General features: G+C 44.9%; 1 protein-coding gene across 1 annotated transcript in view; it reads right to left on the minus strand.

The window, feature by feature from the left end:
* The window catches only part of nox5 (NADPH oxidase, EF-hand calcium binding domain 5), a 67,562-nt gene that overhangs the window by 39,445 nt on the left and 13,430 nt on the right, over nt 1–14,687 (minus strand). Inside the window, exons 4-8 of the mRNA XM_080213978.1 lie at nt 13,472–13,709; nt 11,904–12,057; nt 8,309–8,484; nt 5,766–5,948; nt 855–987 (exon numbers count right to left, since the gene is read on the minus strand). Of these exons, the coding sequence (XP_080070104.1) occupies nt 855–987; nt 5,766–5,948; nt 8,309–8,484; nt 11,904–12,057; nt 13,472–13,709 (884 nt within the window). The remainder of the gene's footprint in view (nt 1–854; nt 988–5,765; nt 5,949–8,308; nt 8,485–11,903; nt 12,058–13,471; nt 13,710–14,687) is intronic.

Here is a 14,687-nt window from a genome sequence, read left to right on the forward strand (position 1 = left end):
GGTTTACTAGGCTGATACCGGAGTTGAGGGGGTTGAGCTATGAGGAGAGGCTGAATAAACTAGGCTTGTACTCGTTAGAGTTTAGAAGAATGAGGGGAGATCTCATTGAGACGTATAAGATGATGAATGGGATGGATAGGATAGAGGTGGAGAGACTCTTCCCGCTCAAAAAAGACAGTAGGACTAGGGGGCACAGCCTCAAGATAAAGGGGAGGCGGTTTAGAACGGAGTTGAGGAGGAACTTCTTCACTCAAAGGGTGGTGAATCTCTGGAATTCTCTGCCCGTTGAAGTGGTGGAGGCTGCCTCGCTAAATATTTTTAAGAAGCGGGTTGATGGGTTCTTGATAAGAGAGGGGATTAAGGGTTATGGGGAGAGGGCGGGAAAGTGGAACTGAGCCACAACAGATCAGCCATGATCTTATTGAATGGCGGGGCAGGCTTGAAGGGCTAGATGGCCTACTCCTGCTCCTATTTCTTATGTTCTTATGTTCCTACTCTTAAATTGTTATTTCTTTTCTATCCCCTGGTATTTGAACCCTTTGTCATAGTGATCAAGTTCATGGAATCATCGAATATCCTACAGTGCAGATGAAGGCCATTCAGCCTATCAAGCATGCACTAACAAAAATCTTATCATGGCCCTACCTCCATAACCCAACGTATTTACTCTGCTAATCCCTCTGACACAAAGGGGCAATTTAGCACGGCCAATCCACCTAACCTGCACATCTTTGATCAATTTTTGTCAGTTCTCTTCAAAACTTTGGAAATGTCACTTGAGTCATCTTGATGCCTTCTCTACCCACTCTCGACCCACCGATACAACAGATGGCTTACCATTACTCCCATCATACCTTGCTGTTCCGGAGCACTGCTGATTGTAAATGGATGCCACTCGTACTTGGCTATTGCTGGGATGTTGACGTACACGTAATCTCCTGGCTTATAGTGAAAGAATGGTGATCGCTTGATAACTAGATGGGTAACCTGAATATTAAGAAAGATATTTTCATATAATTTCATATACAGATGTCAATTGCTTTTAGTGTCTACTTGGCACAATTGATTGAAAACTTCACATGGGATTTTTCTCTGTGGGCTTCTGAACCCCACTGTCAGATTCAAATGGGGCTCCAAAACCCACACTGTCTGCGGGAGGACAGTCACTTTCCCCAAAGAGACCAACTAATGGCCAGAGGACAGGCTAATTGTCCAATTATGGACGACAGGCAGACTCTAGAAACTGGAAGGCAAGTCAGAAGCTGTCCAGCTTAGGAGCAGCAGCAGATGCCATGGTAGGTAAGGGAGGGAGGGGCCGCTCCAAAATGGAGGCAAGCTTTCTCCAACTTTATCAAACTTGAAATTCAGAATTGTTTGTGTGGCTAGGGCCACACAGTGGAGGGAAAACCTGTCCACTGAATGGCTTGTGGTTGCTGCTGCTCTCTGCCAGGCCTCCAGGCCTACCCACTGTTGTAGCCTGCTGCTCCCCACATCATATCTCGGGGAAAATGGCCCAAGGATGAGATATGGCCGAGGAATTAGAATGATGGTCGATGGCACGGAATCCCACAGCTGCCTGCCTTTGACTGTGGCTCTGACAGAGTTGATGATCCAGCCCCAGGAACGATATCTACTGTGGACCTGGCATCATGCTGGGCTAACTTGGGTGAGATTGGTTATTCTCCCTCCCCCCACAACCTCTGCCACCGAATCCGGTGCATCTCCTGTGGGTGGCCTAATTTGGATTCTTTTCCCTCTGACTCTCAGTGGCCCCTCAGCAGAGACTGGGACAGGAAAGTCAACTGCTAGGGCAAATCTGAGGCATCTGCAGCCAATTAAAGGGCCAGCTGCAAGCCAGCAGAGGAAAGTTTGGGAAGAAGTCTATCAACACGAAGGAAGAACATGAACAGATAGCAGGGTAAATGCAACATCTTTCTTCCAAAAGAAAAGCAGATGGAGATCTACAAGGACACTACAGAAGCACAGTGGTTAGCACTGCTGCCTCACGGCGCCAGGGACCCAGGTTCAATTCCAGCCTTGGGTGACTGTTGTGCGGGTTTGTATGTTCTCCCCGTGTCTGCTTGGGATTCCTCTGGGTGCTCTAGTTTTCCACACTCCAAAGATGTGCAGATGAGGTGCATTGGCCATGCTGAATTGCCCATTAGTGTCCAAAGGTGTGTAGGTTAGAGGGATTAGCAGGGTAAATACATGGGGTTATGGGGATAGAGCCAAGGTAAGATGCTTTGTTGGAAAGTTGGTGCAGACTTGATGGGCCGAATGGGCTCCTTCTGCACTATAGGGATTCTATGAATTATGAATATAATACCTTGTGATTATGTTATTGGAAGCTCTTCTGGGGTTCAAAATTGAGAGAAAAGTTTGAATGAGCTGGTGGAGCCTCAGTTGCCAGTAAGAGGGATGGAGTCAGTGACCAGGCAACAGAGTACCTGGAAGGGACTGGAAACAAAATGTATTTTCACTGCAAATGTGAATTTGGCCAGCCTTGTACAACAGTGGATAATGATGAATCTTAGTCACTGCAAGGGAGTCTTATAGCTACTGAGGCGAAACAATTAAAAACCAAACACTGAGAGTTGGGTCAGAATTGGCTGAGCCAATGTTAGATTAACATAAACCAAACAACTAGACAAAAAATAAATATGCTTATAAAATCTACTAACTATCCTGGCTTGAGACAATTCACACCTCTTTAACCTGTGATTATCCCTCTCTCCATGCGCACTGTTTGTACCTGTAAAGACTCGCATTCCAACCATTCTTCACATTCCAACCTGTAATTATCATGTAATAGTGTCTTTGTCTATATCTACCGTGTTTGTGAACCTACCCCCACTCACCTGATGAAGGAGTTGCATTCTGAAAGCTCGTGATTCCAAATAAACCTGTTGGAATTTAACCTGGCGTTGTGAGACTTCTGACGCATGTACTTATAACAAAGTTCATTAGCATCAAAATATTTCCAATTGCTTCTCACATTGACTCACTTTAATATCGCACCCTTGACAACGTTAGAAATGCAGGCCCATTTAAGAGTAAACCAGACCTTGCTTCAGAGTGAGTTGAGAGCAGCTGATGCTCATTGAAGCCTTTACTTAAGAGCTGGGTTTTCCCCCAGACAGAGCTGTTTGTGGACAAGAGGAGGATCCAGAAGGGAAAGGATGGCGACCAGTGTTTGTATTGAGGTACGGTATCACAATAAAATAGTTATACTTTAATACTTCCATGATACAAGCGTGATGTAACTTGCACAACACAATCTGTAATCTGTAACACACAATAGTTGCCTAATTTGTGAAACACACATTTGTATTGTGGCACTGGAGTGACAGCCGAGGCACAAACACCTGACCCAGAAGCAATGCACCATAGATAGCATCCTTTCTGAATGTACCACAGTTTGGTCTGGCTCCTGCTTTGTCCAAGATCACAAGAAATAACAAAGGGTCATGAATGAAGTCCAGTCCATCACACAAATCTGCCTCCCATCCATTAACTCTATCTACATTTCCCACTGTCTCGAAGCAGCAGCCGGCATAATTAAGGATCCCACGCACCTCGGACATTCTCTTTCCTACCTTCTTCTGTCGGGAAAGGGTACAAAAGTCTGAGGCCACACGCCAACTGACTCAAGTACAGCTTCTTCCCTTTTGAATGGACCTATCTTACATTAAGTTGAGCTTTCTCTACACCCTAGCTATGACTATAACACAACATTGTGCACCCGCCCCTCTCCTTCTATGTGAATGGGATGTTTTGTCTGCATAGTGTGCAAGAAACAGTACTTTTCACTGTATGTTAATACCTGTGACAATAATAAATCAAGCCAAATTTAAGTAATATTGCTACCTACTGAGCAGATTTGTCTTGGCAGCTGCTGAATTAGGTAGTCTGTTTTTAATTTCTGGTATATGCCACTTGCCACTCTTTCCCAGCACCTGAATTCAAGGAGTGATGGGGTGGAATCTTCCAGCCACTCGTGTCGGTGGGGTTTTCTGGTCTCGCTGCAGTGAATGGAGATTTGGCTGAGCGCTAAATTCTCCATCCTTGCTTGCAGCATGGGACGTGAACAGCCAGTAAGATCGTGCCCACGCAGTCACATTCTACAGAAGAGGCCCATTGAGTCTGCACCGACAAAACTACACTAAATCCACACTCATCCCACTTTCCAGCACTTGGCCCGTAGCCTTGAATGTTATGACATTTTAAGTGCTCACCCACGTACTTTTAAAGGTTGTGAGGATTCCACCCCCACCCGCGCCACCGCCACCTCCCCCCCCCCCCGCCCAATTATCCTCCCAGGCAATGCATCCCAGACTCCCACCACCCTCTGGGTGAAAACCAGCTTTCCTCAGATCTCAAAATCCCTTGCCCCCATCTTAAAATAATGCCGGGTGGATTAAGAGTATAAAACTATCAGACATAGGAGCAAAATTAGGCCACTCGGCCCATCGAGTCTGCTCTGCCATTCACTCATGGCTGACATTTTGTCTCATCCCCATTCTCCTGCCTTTTCCCTATAACCCCTGAACTCCTTATTCATCAAGAACGTTTCTATCTCTGGCTTAAAGACACTCAATGACCTGGCCTCCACAGCCTTCTGCGGCAAAGAGTTCCACAGATTCATCACTCCCTGGCTGAAGAAATTCCTCCTCATCTTTGTTTTACAGGATTGTCCCTTTGCCTGAGGTTGTGCCCTCTGATTCTAGTTTTTCCTACTAAAGGAAACATCCTCTCCATGTTCACCCAATTCAGGTCTCGCAGTGTACTATAAATTTCAATAAGATCCCCTCCCATCCTTCTAAACTCCAACGAGTACAGACCCAGAGTCCTCAGCCATTCCTCATACGAGTTTCTAATATAGACAGTCTGACCACAGGATCTTAAGACATAGGAGCACAAGTAGCCCATTGACTCTGATTCTATGATATATGAACCATAGAATCCCTACAGTGCAGAAGAGGCTATTTGACCCAACGAGTCTGCACCATCCACAATCCCACCCAGGCCCCATCCCCGTAACCCCACATATTTACCCTGTTAATCCACCTGACACTAAGAGGCAACTTACCATGGCCAATCCACCTAATCCACACATCTTTGGGCTGTGGGATGAACCCCATGCAGACACAGGAAGAATGTGCAAACTCCACACAGACAGCGACCTGAGCTTGGAATTGAACTCAGGTTCCTGGCGCTGCGAGGCAGCAGTGCTAACCACTGTGCCACCATGCCACCCCAATATATAGAAGTTTTTTTTGCTACTTTCCTCAAATGGAACAATCCTCGATCACGGAGGGATCCATTTGAAGGCTCCACGAGAAGAATTGGCCAGTAAATGGCAGAGAAATTTAAATATTAGTCCCATAAAATTAATTTTAAGTCACTTTTCCATATTGACTTCAACAGCAGGAAAGGGCAGGCCACAACATTTTGTCTGTCTATCTTCTTTAGTGAGAACCCAAACACACCTTCAGGTCGCATTACCCTAGGTTGAAAAGAGTAGCAAGTATGAGATAAATCAAGAAGCTTCTGTAGAGAGAAATGGAGTTAATATTTCAAACTGGCATGACCTTTCATCAGTTGCAGAGTATTTCCAGCATTTTCTTTTTGTTTTTATTTCAGATTTCCAGCACCTGCAGCATTTTGCATTGGTCTCACGGTCCATTTGAAGGAAGGACCCGCTATCTATCGGTCTATCCATTCACTCAGTCACCAGTGTGAACACGCACAGCAGTATCGCTCACCTTTGACGGCAGCAAGTTGACCTCCACGACCTGAGTGCCACCAATTCGCGAAACTGCGATTCCGACTATTTTTTCCATAAGGAACAAGAATCCTGAGGCCACAAACCACTTCCAGAAGTTGGAACCATGAAGGATTAACAGAGCCCAGACCCAAATGTAGCTCAAGTGGGTCCAATAAAACACCTGGAATAGAGGGATATGGGATGGGGTTAGCAACTTTGGAAGTGCAAACAATAGAACCCAATTCGGTGTCAAGAAATGTCCAGTCAATGTCATGGTTACCAGCTGGTCACACAGAAGATGTGTACAGGTTTGTGAATACTGATCTAAACCTGTCAATCACGGTAAATATGTACATGCCTTTACTAGATGCAGTAATCCAGTGGAATCAGACTCTATAAAAACTGTTTAGTGCTCAGATTATTCTGCAACATCTTAGCACTACTGCCTCACAGTGCCAGGGACCCGAGTTCGATTCCCAGCTTAGGTCACTGTCTGTGTGGAGTCTGCACATCCTCCCCGAGTCTGCGTGGTTTTCCTCCAGGTGCTCCGGTTTCCTCCCATAGTCCAAAGATGTGCTGGTTAGGTGCATTGGTCATGCTAAATTCTCCCTCAGTGTACCCGAACAGGCGCCAGAGTGTGGCAACTAGGGGATTTTCACAGTAACTTTCATTGCAGTGTTAATGTGAGCCTTTTTGTGACTAATAAGTAAACTTCAAACTTTTGTATAACTTGTACAACGCAATCAGTATCTGTAACAGACAGTAACGACTATTTGACACAACCCCTCTGTGTTATGTACCCAGGTGTACAGTTCACTGCTTGATAAGCTATTGGAATTGGGTTGTCTTTAGAAAGAACCATCCCAGTAACTTTTGTTGCTTATTGCACGTAGCCAGGTTGTTGTCCAGCTTATACAATGCCCTTCAAACAATTCCCGAAGCAGCTGGTACATACCTAACTATGCTGACAATCTGATAGGCAGAGAGAAAGTGGGTATTTCACCAGCAGGCAATGTGTATATAGGGCGGGATTCTCCAGCCATGCTCATCTGAAATCCCAGGATTCCTGCCTGACTTCAATGGATCTTTACTTGGTCCGCTTCCTGTCCGCTAGAATTCCAGTGGCGGGTGGGATGGGAGAATTTTGGCCATAATTTAGGTTGATTGGCCACACTAAATTGCCCCGTAGTGTCAGGGAAATTAGCAGGATAAATATGTGAGGCTGCAGGAATAGGGTGGGATTGTTGTCCTTGCAGGCTTGATGGGTTGAATTGCCTCCTCTGCGCTGTTTGGATTTTATGATTCTATGAATTCAGGGATTGAGTAGTGAGACCAAGCAGCATCAGGGGTGCAAAGTCTAGACTTTGGGATGAAAGGAGGAGATTTACAGAGATACACAAAGATTGCAAGCATCTCTTCAGTGTGGGTGTTCATCTGCCACAGCAAATAACTTGCCATCATTTATTCCCTTGCGATTCATTGACGGTTAGTAAGTATTGTCTGGATTAAAGTTTATTTATTAGTGCCACAAGTAGGCACTAATGTAATGAAGTTACTGTGAGAATTCCCTAGTCATCACACTCCGACACCTGTTTGGGTACACTAAGGGAGCATGGTCAATTCACCTAACCAGCATGCCTTTCAGTTTGTGGGAGGAAGCCGGAGCACTCAGAGGAAACCCATGCAGACATTTGCAGAATGTGCAGACTCCACATAGCCAGTGATCCAAGAAACGAATTGAACCAGGTTCCTGGAGCAGTGTTAACCACTGTGCCACCGACAAGGTGCCCTCATTAGTTGCTCTCATTATCTGTTATTGCTTTAGTCCGAGGGGAAGAGTGTGTTTGTTAAAGCCCCATGATATGGGAAAGTGACTGTTTGAACAGAAGAGTATAGTTCACACTGGACACTTTGCTTGCAGTCCACAATGTGACACAGTGGAAGAGTGGGAACAAAGCACTTGGACAGGAATAATCTCCAAAATGTAATGGGGAACCCCCGTGAGTCAAACAGCCCTCTCCTTCCCGTCTTAAATTGACTCGCTCACTTCAATGGTCTGACATTACTGGCATGGGTGAAACCATGATCAAGCAGGGGGACAGGTCAGCCCATTGCACTGGGGGGATGCTGACGCCTGCGATGGTCATTTGTGTAAGCTAGGGTAGAGTAAAGGATCAGGGTAGCCACTGAGGTTAAACCAAGGCTTTACCTGATGCAACTTTTCAAAGCCACCTCAGCCTTTGGGCTAAGGTGAAGCATTAGATCAGGCCCAGGACGGGGTGCAATGCCTCATCCTGTCAGCTTAGACCTTCTTTAGTCAAGCCCAAGATAGGATGCAATGTCTTGTATTCTCAGCTTGGATCTGGTTCATGCCTCAATTGGGGACCATGATCAAACTTACTTTGAATTGGCTTTTTTGATTAGAATTAAAGTAGCAAAAGGTACCAACAAAAAGCAAAAAACAAATTACTGTTCCTGATTATTAAACCGAATGATTACTAAACCTGATTATTAAAGAATACTGACTGCAGTTTCTTGTACCTCAAAGTGTCCGCTCCTGCGAACAAATGTACTCGAACAGATTAACATCAAAATGATCAGAAGCTGCAGGATTACTCCAGTAATGGAAGATGTTCCATAAATCCAACCAATGCCAGGTCTTGTTGTAAAGAGGTACTCCCACAGCTGATAGGTGCCAACATTGCGAGACAATAACACTGTAAAATAAAATAAATCTCAATAAACCTGCTGCTACTTACAGCAACCATGGTGAATAACAGGCATACATTTCATGGAAAGCTGATAGTGACAGGTTGAAAGGAAAAGAAGGATATATCGATAGGATTGTGGGGGGTTTGAGGCTGATGTTGAGCATTAACACCAGGATAATGAGAGACAAGGTAGTGTTGGGTTGGTCCTGACTGTATCCTTCACCATCTGGGATCACTGTGTCCCTCAGTGGCAGCCACTGAAACACCCATTACATTGCTTCAGTAGCTCTGTCTTCACGCCCTGCCCTTAAGTGGGGTGATGGCCCAGTGGTATTATTGCTAGACTATCAATCCAGAAACTCAGTTAATGTTCTGGGGACGTGGGTTCAAATCCCACCATGGTAGATGGTGAAATTTCAATTCATTTAAAAAACATTTGGTATTAAGAATCTACCAATGACCTTGAAACCATTGTTGATTGTCAGAAAAACCCATCTGACTTACTAATGTCCTTTAGGGAAGGAAATCTGCCATCTTTATCTGGTTTGGCCTACATGTGACTCCATAGCAATCTGGTTGACTCTCAACTGCCCTCCAAGGGCAACTAGGGATGGGCAATAAATGCTGACCAGCTAATGACACCCATGACCTACAAGTTAATAAAAAAAAGCTGCCTACGTTCGAAATTCCACCCTGAAGCCATCAACATCTTTATCTCTGTCTCCTTGTTTGAAGAAGTTCCTTAAAATCTAACTTTTTGACCAAGGTTTTGGTCATCCATTGGTGCCAAGATTCATTTGATAATGTTCCCATTAAGCAGTTGGGGACATGTTATGACGTTAAAGGCACTATATAAATACAGGTTGTTGTTATGGACAAGATTGGAAATGTTTATTCTCATTCAGAAAGTTACTCGAGATATGGAATGGAATTCTCCCAATCTGGGAGTAAGTAAGTGCAAGGAAGCTCCAGCGATGCCTATCCCACTGACCAGAATGGCATGATCCCAAGGCAGATTCTGTGCTTGGAACCTCTTTGCTTACGCACTGGCACACTCCCCTCTGACCCTCCTGGCAGGCCAGCAGCTGATTCGTCTGCCTGTTATCAGTTGGTGGGTTCACAGATCCTGCTGCCATATTTAAACACCAGTCCAACACTGATCCTGGCCCATTTGTCATCACTAGACAGTTCAGGATGGTGTCAATGCAGCAGAGAAAGCTAGCAGCCTTAAGAGAAAGTCTGTTCCTGGATTCAACCACCTCTCCCGAGCCCATCACCTGCGAGGCACCCATATCCCACTGGGATATCTACCCACCACCTCTGGATTCTTTGTGCGTTCCTGTCCATGTGTTATTCCTTTGATACGTTAAGGGATGTGTTATCCCTTTGTCTCTGAGCTTTTCATGCATCCTTGTCAGGGTCCAGCTCCTCTCCCCTCAGTCTTCCTTCTGCCTTCCATCACTTATCTTCTTCATCTACCTCCATGCCCCGCTGACTGCCATTGTGATCCATCATCCAACCCTCCCCCCTCCTTGCACAGTCCTCCTCCCATATTGCCACCCCTCTGGCTTTGTCAGCATACCACACCTCAACCCACCTCAACTCGCATTTCACTCCTGGTCAAACTTCAGACCTTTGTTGCATGGCATCATGAGTCCCACAGCACCGTGCTGTCCCAGATAGACACTGCTACGCAGCACCAGGGGAAGGAGACACCCCCCTCGTGCCGCATAACAGTGACTATCTGGATAGCACCATGTTCCCCAACCCCAGGTGCTGTACTGGTCCAACTCGACACCGGAAGGTCCATGGGTCCAGCAGCATGGTGCTGCCATGAAGACGAGGTTGGCATGGAGATAGAGGCAGGAGCTGGTCTGCCCTGGCAGAGCAGTGAACAGCGCATCAAGAACAACGCAGCACTGTGGCAGAAAGATGTTGCACTCACCCCTGAGTCTCTTGCCAATTGAGGACCGTCTTGTGTACGCCATTCTTTAGCAATCGGGTTTGACACCAGAGTGATTTCCCACTGACATGGCACAAGATTGGAACGCTGACGAGATGCTGTTTTAAGGAGCATTCATGAGGTGTAAATGTTGTCCATGCTTCCAGCCAGCAGGAAGATTGACTCACCATTAACTCGCTACTGGGAGATCAACTCACCATTAGCCTGCCACAGGGAGAATTCTAATTAACTTTACACTGGCGGGTTCCAACTATTTGGGTCTCACCAGATTCTCTGCACCTACCCACTCACCATCAAACTCACCGTGGGCTGGGAGAATTCTTTCGCGTCATCCTGAAAATGAAGTGTGTAACTCTGGCACAAGAAAAAGTTATCTAACATTCAAGGATCGTTTTGAAGCTTCACTTTGGGTCAAATTGGAAGTATTGGCAGGAGAAAAGACTATTACTCTGCCTCCTTGGCAAGTGCAAAAGAACCCAAAATGTATAAATTAAATATTAAGGCCGTTCAGTGAGTAAATTTGCATAAAATGATCATGCCAAGTTAATTTGAGCAGAATGGATCTATCAGTCCTGGGTTACAGAAGAATGAAAGGTGCTTTCGTTGAAATATATGGGCGGCACAGTGACACAGTGGTTAGCACTGCTGCCTTACAGTGCCAGGGATCTTCGGTTCAATTCCCAGCTTGGGTCATTGTCTGTGTGGAGTCTGCACGTTCTCCCTGTGTCTGCATGGGTTTCCTCCAGGTGCTCCAGTTTCCTCCCACAGTCCAAGAGACGCGCTGGTTAGGTGGATTAGCCATGCTAAATTGTCCTTGAGCGTTCCAAGATTTGTACGTTAGGGGGATTAGTGGGGTAAATGAGTGTGGTTAAGTGAGTAAGGGGGATGGGCCTGGGTAAAATGCTCTGTTAGAGCATCGGTGCAGACTCAATGGGCTGAATGGCTTCCTTCTGCACTATAGTGGTTCTATTCTGTTCATATGTTTCTGAGAGGGCTTGACAGAGCAGATGCCGAGATCCTAAAACCAGAGGGATAGTCTGGGGATATAAGAATACGATCATTTCTGACTGAAACAAGGGGAACTTTCTTCACTCGGAACATTGTGAGTGTTTGGAATTGTTTGTCCCAGAGGCTGGAGGTGCTCAGGATTGAAGGTCAAGATCAATAGCTTTTGGACTCTAAGGAAATCAAGGGATGTGGGGATCAGATAGGAAAGTGGATTGAGATGGCGAATCAGTTATGATCTTATTGATTGCTGGAGGAAGCTCCAGGGGCTTGTTAGGCCTATTCCAGCTCCCCATTCTTTATGTTCCTACAATCAACTCATGCAGACTGTTCTTTTCAAACGAAATACTCATCTTCAAGCCAACTTTGAAAAACCTGATTGGAAACACTTTCTTATTTCACAAGTAAGATGCTGTAACGTGTACATAATGCTGTCTGTCACTCTGTTTGAACTTACCAAAGTTCACAATATGGGCAATGGTGTGAACAACACTCAGTCCAAATATTGCAAACCCCACCAGCTGGTGTAAGAGTACGTGTTGGTCCAAAGGCAAAACCCTCACCATCCAGGTCGCTCGTAACCAGGTCAGACATCGGCGCAGCATCAGGACCTTTGAGATTGAAAAGCAATGAAGGTTTGACTAAAATAATCTGAAATTGCCGTAACATCGATAATAACAGGAAGAATCGTCATGACACAAATGTGTTCGGAGGTTCTACTCAAATCAACTTGTTTCTATTGTATATTCTATTCGGGCCAAAAATTTAAGATCGTCACTAAACAAACCTAATAGGGAATTCAAGGGAAACTTATTCGCGTTACTGTTTATTTACTATGTCACAAGTAGGCTTACATCAGCACCACAATGAAGTTACTGTGAAAATCCCCCAGTCGCTACACTCCGGCGCCTATTTGAGTACACTGAGGGAGAATTTAGCGTGGCCAATGCAGCTAACCAGCATGTCTTTTGGACTGTGGGAGGAAACCGGAGCATCCAAAGGAAAGATGTGGGGAGAACATGTAGATTCCGCACAGACAGTGACCCAAGCTGGGAATCAAAGCCAGGTCCCTGGCACTGTGAGGCAGCAGAGCTAACCACTGCGCTAACTTCATTACCCAGAGATTAGAACTCGGTTTCACAAGAAATAGTTGAGGCTATTAGCATAGTTGCTTAAGGAGAAGCTAGATAAACAGGAAATAGGATACGATGGTGGCGTTAGATGTAGGATGGCAAGAGACTTGTGCAGATCATAAACAATAACATGATTTGTTGGCTGAATATTCTGATAATGTGTTGTGAATATGAAATAATATCATGAATTCCCATCAGATTCAACATCAACTGCCCTAATTAGTTAGGGACTGTTATTTTAACAGGATATTTTCTTTCTATTTAATCCTGTATCTCCCTGGATCATGAACTGTTATATATTTAAATAGTCTTATGACTGCTTTCAGAGCAAATTGCACATTTGATGGTGATGTAGTTAGGGTGTTTCACAGGGTGATGTTTAGTTTCAGTTTCTGTTCTGTGCAGGGAAACAGCTTTTCAATAAACCTGTTGCGTGTTACTTTGAATTAACGTGGGCAAACCACATGTTTTTCTTTTTGTTTAAAACCCAGAAGCCCTAACATAGTTCGGACATTGCATGAACCATGTCCAAAGTGGGTAGGCTCGATGGGCCGAAAGGCTTCCTTCTGCACTGGAGGGATTCCTTGTATTCTATGACCTCCTGAGAGCAAACAGATGATGCGGAGACAGGAGGGAGAATCCAGGTGTGCATAAGCCCATCCTGACAATTTCAGCAGTGATCACTCGGAAACAGGAACACTGATTGATTTTCCACTCTTGTCGCCAATACATGCACAACCATCGTCAACCTGGTCGTAATGAACTCAACTCAGATTAAACCTCAGAGCTTCCCTGTTCTGGTGTGACCCACTAAACAAATGCACAAATCCTTCATGGTGTAAATTCACTGTCAAAAGCTTTAGTTCCAACAGGAACATCTATCAGTACTCACCCCGACGAAGGTACAGTTGAAGTTAAGACACTGCCCACAGCCTTTTGCCAACATAACCCACCCACCAGAGCTGGTATGCTTCAAGGCGGCGAATACAAAAAGGAAGATGTTGATGAGGATGTAGCAACACATGAAGAGCAGCTTGCGGCTATTATTGTGCCAGTAGGCTGGCGTCAGATACCGCGGGGTCTGCCTGGTGTGTTTCTCTGTGGCCGGCGGCTTTAACCAGTTGGCTGCACTGTAGAGAGAGAACAAATGTCACCAAGTTAGCCACTATCCTTCAGAGGAGTGGGATGTATTAACTCTAGGCTTCCCAAGGCTGATATCATGTCAACAGTGATATGAAGTTGCATGTATAAGGTTAAAAATGTGGTGTTTGACAAATGTACATATTGAAAAGAAATGCTGAAACCAAACCATATCGCATTGTCTCTTTAAAAGCATGTGTCTTTGTGCTTGGGATTTTAAAATGCAGAAGCCAATTTTGCAACATTTGTGTCTAAAGCAGTAGCCAGAGTTCCAGCAGAGCAACACAGGCTTTTGAATTGGTCCAATGATTTTAAAGCAAGCACTCAAAGACACAGACCTAATTTAATTCAAATTTGAGTGTTGTTGACAGGGAGAAATAACAGTTAGAGCAACCTCGCCACCTCTTTAGATTGAAGGAGAGAATGGCGAGTCTCTCAGGTGGAATTCTGCAGTAATATATAGCTTCATCAAATCACCATCTAAATTTAAGGAGAAACCAACTCAAAAAGTATTCCAGACTGAAGCATCAGAAGAAAGTTCATACTTCCAACAGACGTCTGGTATTATATTATTTGAGAATGACTATATTCTGTAATGATTTGTTTCATTATTCCTGAATAGGCCTTGTAATTGGAACAGCGTTCCATTGGGGAGTTGATTCAATTTGTTAATTGTTTCAATATGGTTGTCACCAGTTTTAAAAAGAAAGACCTGTTAATTGTTTGGGCATTCCAAAATTGCACACAGGGAAACATCACCTCTGTGTTGTAACAATTGACACTGTGATCTACAGTGGACTTTCCTATTCAACTTTCTATTGTCAGATTAGAACTTTACAATTGCGAGGCATTCTGTGTATAAGACATAAGACATTGTCTTTGTGGAGTTTGCACATTCTCCTTGTGCCTGTGTGAATTTCCTCTGAGTGCTCTGGTTTCTTCCCACAGTCCAAAGGTATACAGGTTAG

This window comes from Carcharhinus amblyrhynchos, chromosome 28, assembly GCF_965287045.1.
Source record: "Carcharhinus amblyrhynchos chromosome 28, sCarAmb.v2.hapA, whole genome shotgun sequence".
Lineage (NCBI taxonomy): Eukaryota > Metazoa > Chordata > Chondrichthyes > Carcharhiniformes > Carcharhinidae > Carcharhinus > Carcharhinus amblyrhynchos.